An 8,071-nucleotide genomic window follows, 5' to 3' on the forward strand; every position below is an offset into this window, starting at 1 on the left:
CTTTTGCTCAGCTTCTTTATTCTCTGTCATTTGTTCTTCTATATCGCTAATTCTTTCTTCTGCCTCATTTATCCTAGCAGTGAGAGCCTCCATTTTTTATTGCACCTAATTAATAGCTTTTTTTATTTCAACTTGGTTCGATTTTAGTTCTTTTATTTCTCCAGAAAGGGCTTTTATATCTCCCGAGAGGGTTGCTTTAATATCTTCCATGCCTTTTTCAAGCCCGGCTAGAACCTTGAGAATCGTCATTCTGAACTCTATATCTGACATACTACCAATGTCTGTATTGATTAGGTCCCTAGCCTTTGGTACTGCCTCTTGTTCTTTTTTTTGTTGTGAATTTTTCTGCCTTGTCATTTTGTCCAGATAAGAGTTTATGAAGGAGCAAGTAAAATACTAAAAGGGTGGCAACAACCCCAGGAAAATATGCTTTAGCCAAATCAGAAGAGATCCCGAATTGTGAGGGGGGAGAAAGGGGATAAAAAGGGGTTCAGAAAGAAAGAAAAAAAAAAGAAAAAAAGAAAAAAAAAGAAACTATTATAAAAAAGAAAGCCGATAAAGAAAAAATATAAAAAGAGGAAAAATATATATATATTAGATAAACTATTTAAAAAACGTTAAAAAAAGAAAACGGTAAAAGTTAAAAAAAAATTAGCAGAAGAAGAGAAAAAGAAAAAAATTGAAAAAGAGAAAAAAAATTAAATTAACTGCAAGGCTAAAAAATCATGGGGAGAAAGCCATGAGTTCCGTGCTTTGCTTTCTTCTCCTCTGGAATTCCGCCGCTCTCCTTGGTAGGTGAACATGATCCTGGCTGGGTTTCCCGTTGATCTTCTGGGGGAGGGGCCTGTTGTAGTGATTCTCAAGCGTCTTTGCCCCAGGCGGAGTTTCACCGCCCTTACCCGGGGCCGCGCTGAGTAATCCGCTCGGGTTTGCTGGGTTTGCTTTCGGGAGCTTTTGTTCCCTGAGCGCTTTCCGTAGAGTCCGGAGGACGGGAATGAAGATGGCGGCCTCCCGGTCTCCGGCCCGGAGGAGCCAAGAGCCCGGGGCCCCACTCCTCAGTGCGCCCTCAGAGAACACGCCCAATGACTCCCGCCACCCTGGCCTCCGGCCGCGCTCCGAGCTGACTGAGCCTGCGACCGGTTCAAGGTGACCCGGAGCTGAGAGTCACTCCTCGGCTCTGTCTCTGTAGCCGGCTTCCCCGTTCTAATACCGGTAAGCTCTGCAACACTCAGACACCCCTGATCCTACTGCGACCCTGCGGGAGCTGAGGCCGCGCTGACCCCGCCTGGGCTTCACCCCAGTTAAGCCTCTGGAGCGATGTCCCTCAGCGGAACAGACTTTTAAAAGTCCTGATTTTGCTCCGTTGCTCCGCCGCTCGCCGGGAGCCGGCCCCTCCCCCCGCGGTCTATCTTCCCGTCGCTTTGGATTCACTTTTCCGCCAGTCCTACCTTGCAGAAAGTGGTTGATTTTCTGTTTCTGTAATTGCTGTTCTTCTTCTCTTCAATCTCCCGTTGGATTTGTAGGTGTTTGCAATCTTTAGATAAGCTATTTAGCTGACCTCCCGCTACACGAAGTAGTCTCAGCCTGCTACTTCTCCGCCATCTTGACTCCTCCCCCTTCCTTGTTTTTGATTTAATGTTTCTCTTAATGTGAACCTCACATATGTCCCACTGAAAACCCTTATTAAATGCTGCATCAGTAAACCAAGTGTGTGTTTGTTTCTGTCAGGGCTTTTTTGGTGGGAAGTGGTAGGTATTGATTGTCTCAATCTTGTTTTCACTGTATTTTCTGAACCCACAACAAAGTGTAAACAGTGTGAGTCTCCTGCAGATAATGTATAATTGGATCAGGATTTTTTTTAATCCATTCTGTCAACCCCTACCTTCAGAGAATTTAATTTATTTGCATTAAAATAATTACATTACAAGGTCTTCTTGAGTTTATGGCCCAACATCAACCTGGTCATGCCTACAGTAAGAGTTCAGAAGGTGGTTAAAAGAAGGATCTTGGAAATGTAAGTTGAACAATTCCAGAGATCACACAGAGCAGGAAGACATGAGAATTTCAGAAAGCCGGAGTGTAGCATCCATATTCAACACCTAGGCATCCAAAGAGATCTCAGTGGTAAAAGCTATTTTAGACTCTTTTCTGTTCATAGAGTTTGGAAACAAGTCACAAAACAAAACAAAACAAAGCAAAATAAAAACCAAGTCATCCTTGTTTATAACATTATTAACATTGTTTAACATGGTTTATGACTTAATATTATCTGAGGAAGACACAAAATTATAGTACCCAATATAAAATTTTTAGCATCTAATCACAAATACTATGCATATGTCAAAGCAGAAACATGTGACCCCCACCAGGAGATGATTAAAATAGGTCCTGAAATAGTGATGATAGGTTATCAAGCAAGGATTTTAAAAGATATTATAAATATGTCCAATATACTGAAAGATTTAATAAAAACACTCACATTTTGAGGACACAAATAAAAATTAAAAATGACCAAGTGGAATTTCTATAAATTAAGACAGTATTAGATGCAAACAAATATATGTTGAATGAGAGTAGTAGCAGCTGAAAAAGAAATGACAACCACACTTAAACATATCACAATGGAGGCTGCCCCAATGAAGCCAGAGAGGATACAAAAATTGGATAAACACTAAGTGATCTGTGGAACAATAACAAGCTCCACACTAAACAAGGGGGAAAAAGAGTATGTAGAGCAGAAAAGCCACTGGAAGAAATGTCCAGAATTTTTTTTCCCCAAATTTATTAAAAAACAACTCTATGACACATTTACATATAGGTACACGTTTACATACAGATATATGATAGAAGAAGCTGAAATTATTCTAAGCAGGGTAAATAGAAAGGAAATTACACCAACATCAAAATCCAATTTCTAAAAACCAATGATAATGAGAAATCCTTAAAAACGGAAATGAAAGATACTTTATGAACAGATGAAGAAAAGACGTACCATTGATATGCTGGCAGCAACAATACAAGTCATAAAGCATTGTCTTATATCGACCCGTAATTATATATCCAGTAAAAATATCTTTGGGGGCACCTGGGTGGCTCAGTGGGTTAAAGCCTCTGCCTTCGGCTCAGGTCATGATCCCATCTTCCTGGGATGGAGCCCCACATCCGACTCTCTGCTCAGCAGGGAGCCTGCTTCCCTTCCTCTCTCTCTGCCTGCCTCTCCGCCTACTTGTGGTCTCTCTCTCTCTGTCAAATAAATAAATAAAATCTTTAAAAAAAATCTTTGGATAGTGGATGCTGTATTATCAAATATTACATAGTATTTCTCTCGGAAGTCATTCTTTCATTTGATCATGTGTTGTGTGTCTGTGGCAGGGGGTAATATACCTAATACAGGTATGATATACAACTGAGATGCTGACAAAAGCATACTTGTGATTTCCAGTATTTAGTGATATTGTATAATTGATTTATTCAGTCAGACACAGGCACAAAATACCTTTGACTTTTCTCAATGAGACATTACAAGAATAAACAGAGACCCATGGTACTCTCCCTCAAGTAATTACATGCAATTTTTTTTTAAATCTTAGAGTTAGATTAAAATTTTAACAAAATGAGTCTCAAGAGAGTAGGAAAATGTTTAAATACATTTAGCAACAACCAGTGAGGATTAAACAGCAGTCAAAGTAGATTCTCCGGTAAGGTAAGTAGAGAACACTGGCCTTTGAAAATGTCGGGACATATAGCTTAAACTGGATCATCACCAAAGTCTTGAAGGGCATTATGACCTACAAAACGGTTTCTTCCTTTGCACTATACTTTCTCGTCATCAATAGGATTAATGTGCTGGAGACACTTGTTCTATACTCTCTGGTACTCTGAGCTGTGCTTTTTAGAGTACCTTTGTTTTCATATAACTCACTGCTTCTGTCATCTATTTTAACAACAGTCTTTGTGTATCCTTATTTACTTGATGTTCCTCCTGTCCCACTTTTCATTTCCTATCAACTGACTCAAGGTGACCTTAAGAGAAAGACTGTTATTATGCTTATGAGAATAGATTCTGAAGACAGAATAACTTTTTTGAATTTTGACTCCACTACTTACCTGAGTGACCTTGGTTAAATCATTTTTTTGACTTCCAAATGGATATGGTGATATTCTCTACTTCCTAGAGGTACTGTGTGCATTATATGAGTTAATGTATGTACAGTGCTTAGAAAACTGTCCAGCACATGATGAGTTCTCTATCAGTGCTTGAGTGCTTGATATCCATTTGTATTCTTCTTCTTCCCACTGGGACTCTTTAGATGAATCTTCATAAAGCATTCATAAATAATGAGAATGGTCAAATCCTTTTTGTGCAAGAGGAATGTATTATGGAAGATCATTAGGAAAAGTGATTCAATAAGCAGAAACACCAGATGTGGCAAATGTGGACAAGATATTAGTAACAAAATTGTGAAATTAACATATTACACTATATTTTGCGTTGGGCAAATCAACTGAGCCATATTGCAGTGAGAATATTGAAATATGTATTTAATGTCAGAGGTTTCCTGAACACCACCTCATGCATTAGTCCACCAACCTTTTAGAAAGGTTTTTATTTGTTTGTTTGTTTTATGTCTTGCTACTTTAAACAGATACGATTATTGCCCACAAGGTAAAGGCTAATGGTTTAGGTATAGATATTTGTTTTCTAGGTCTTTTGACATCCTTAACTTTGGGTCCAGAAAAGCAGGTCATTGTTTCAAAACAACCACTTCAAAGTATTTGGTCCCATTGAAGAATGCTTGAGCAAAGTTTCCATCACTGTGTTGTGTGTGGACTGCGGTCTCTCACAGGAATGCTATCAGCTAGGGATGCCACCGGACCCATGTTACTCTTGGTCTTGGAAGCTTGGAGGACCTGGACTTCTACCTTTACTGGGGTCAAGGATGGAATGTCTAGAGTTTCACGGGTTTCCTCTTTATTGGTGACTTTAAAACATAGGAGCAGGAATTAAATCCTAGGAAGGGAAACACTGGGTCTCTCCAGCAGTTGGCCACCTAAGTCACCGAGGGCTTTCTAAAAGGGAGACTTCATGGATGGGGAGCTGGCTCTTTGCCTAGTTGTGTAGCTGGTAATGTGCTTATTTGAGACAGATGTTTTTAAAATTGACACCTTGGCAATGAAAAGTTTAGTCTCAGGGATTTACATTCTAATAAAAAAACTGATTGTCAGGCACGTACACTACATTGTGAGTGAAGGTGTGCGTAGTTTGGGCCTGATGGTAAGAGGAGTCTCCATTTATGTTTTACGATAAAGAAATTTATCTGTATCTGGGTGGCTCAGTTGATTAAATTTCTGACTCTGGATTTTGGCTCGGGTCATGATCTCAGGGACCTGGAATTGAGCCCCACATGGGGATCATATGCTCAGTGCACAGAGTCTGTTTGTGATTCTCTCTCTCACTCTCCCTCCTTCTCTCTCTCTCTCCTTGCTCCCAGTCTTTCTCTCAAATAAATAAATTAATTAAATCTTTTAAAAAAGGATATTTGTATCTCATGCATAATATTTTAAATTCTCTTAAAAGATAGCATCTCAAATGTAATACATAATTATTTTATACCTTACACAGGTTACCAAGATGAACCATATGGAGAAACAGAATCATACTGCAGTGAGTGAGGTGACTGAATTTATTCTCATGGGGATCACCAACAACCCTGGGCTGCAAGCACCTTTCTTTGGAATCTTCCTCCTCATATACTTGGTTACAGTGATAGGCAATCTGGGCATAGTTATCTTGACCCATTTGGACTCCAAGCTACATACTCCCATGTACTTTTTTCTTAGACATTTGTCAATTACTGATCTTGGTTATTCCACTGTCATTGGCCCAAAGATGATGGTAAACTTTGTGGTGCCCAAAAATACAATTTCCTACAATTGGTGTGCCACCCAGCTGGCAGTTTTTGAGATTTTTATTATCACTGAACTGTTTATTCTTTCAGCAATGGCCTATGATCGCTATGTAGCCATCTGTAAACCTCTCCTCTATGTTGTCATCATGGCAGAGAAGGTGTGTTGGGTGCTGGTCCTTGCACCTTATCTCTACAGCACATTTGTGTCACTCTTTCTCACAATTAAGTTATTTAAATTGTCCTTCTGTGGCTCTAACATTATCAATTACTTTTACTGTGACTGCCTTCCTCTCATATCCATGCTTTGTTCTGACACGCATGAATTAGAATTGATCATTTTAATTTTTGCAGGCTGTAATTTGCTCTCTTCCCTCTTGATTGTTTTTATATCCTACCTGTTCATTCTTGTGGTCATTTCAGGATGAACTCAACCGAGGGGAGATACAAAGTCTTCTCCACCTGTAGCTCCCATCTGACAGTGGTGGTTGTGTTCTATGGGACGTTACTGTTTATTTACCTGCAACCCAAATCTAGCCATACTTTTGATATTGATAAAATGGCCTCTGTGTTTTACACCCTGGTGATCCCTATGCTGAATCCATTGATCTACAGCTTAAGGAACAAAGAAGTAAAAGATGCTCTGAAGAGAACTTTAACCATTGGATGCAAAAATTCCACTTAATGTCTTACTATGCAGTTGCAAAGGTGGGTCCAAAAATCTTTGTTTAACACTCTGCCAGTCCAATTGCAACATCAAAAAAATAGAAATGTTTTACCCAATTGTTTTCCTCTTTTTCTGCATAAAACATTTCCTCTTGTATCTCCCTATATTCTTCTTCACTCCAATTGAATAAATAAACATTGTAGCCAGATAATTTAAGTCCTAAGTGATGTCCAAGGTCATATTGGAGCTTATAGGCAAATCATATTGAATGTAATGCTTGTAGAGGTTAAATAAAAAGTCTTAGTCAAATAGAAGAAAATTAATTGGAAAATTAATAATGCATATTTTATAACACTCACTTTGTATTGACAGTAAGTAAGATTGAATCATGAGGAATGTGTAGGCTAGACAGGAGGCAAGAAAGTAAGTAAATATATGATTATAACACAACATGAACAAATTGTTTCAAGAATCTAGGCTAAGTGGAATATAAAGTATATCACCTCAAAATGAAATTTTCAACTGGATTGAGTTTATATTTTCTCTCAAGGATACAGTGGTCCTTTGGGAAGATTTTTTTCATTAAGAGCATGAGAAAAATATTGGCTGATTCTGAGTCCCCCTTGAGAGATCCTCACACAAGATAACTAACTTTGATTTATGATAGCCTGCTGATAAGCTGATTTAGGATCAACAAACTCACCATAAAGTAGTTATCTGGTCATCTACCATAATGACATCAACATTTTGAAAAATCTATAGCAGTAATAGCAAAGATTAAAAATAAATGAATCATTCGTGTCTATTTTGTCTCCTTCACCAGTCTGTACAAACAGTGATGATATTTTGCATGGACGATGCTAACACAAGCCTTCATTAAAATTGTGCACTCACTTAGCAAATGAACAGATTCCTTACATCTTTGTATTCTCCTTGTTGTTTAATGGGCATTTTTTTAGGTTTTTAAAATATATACACTACCCCAATAATGTTTGTTTCAGTCTAACTTAGTATTCAAAGTTAAAACTATAGGGAATTAAATCAAATATGAACCATGGCCTCCTTGTCCCAAATCCATGTATTTTGCTTATTTTTCCCTTCTTTAATGCATTGTAGTTTATTTACAGAGTGGATCTTAAAACATTCTTGCCACAAATAAAAAAAATAACTATGTCAGGTGACGAAAATGTTAATTAGCCTGTTGTGGTGACTGTTTCACAGTAAATGCATATACAAAATAATCAATGTTGTACACCTTAATTATTGCAATTTTTATTTATCACCTGTAACCTCAATAAAGCTGGATATTTATTTATTTTTAAAAATTAAAAAACTGACTAAATAAAACATAAACTGAACACAGTAAAAGAAATACAAAGTTTTTTTCTCTGATTTTATCAATTTTGTTTATCATGTTGACTTTGGATCCTGTTCCTAAGCATATATGTTGTTATGAATACATTTTATTTTCTAGAGTAACATTTTATATTATACCACA

General features: G+C 37.8%; 1 protein-coding gene across 1 annotated transcript; it reads left to right on the forward strand.

Annotated features, from left to right (window-relative positions):
* Positions 1-5,632: 5,632 nt before the first annotated feature.
* LOC125078955 (olfactory receptor 8K1-like) lies at positions 5,633-6,591 on the forward strand. The gene is given in 2 exon segments (XM_047692241.1): positions 5,633-6,323; positions 6,326-6,591. Coding segments are annotated over 2 exon segments (957 nt in total).
* The last annotated feature ends 1,480 nt before the right edge of the window (positions 6,592-8,071 follow it).

Source organism: Lutra lutra, chromosome 10 (genome assembly GCF_902655055.1).
Source record: "Lutra lutra chromosome 10, mLutLut1.2, whole genome shotgun sequence".
Classification (NCBI taxonomy): Eukaryota; Metazoa; Chordata; class Mammalia; order Carnivora; family Mustelidae; genus Lutra; species Lutra lutra.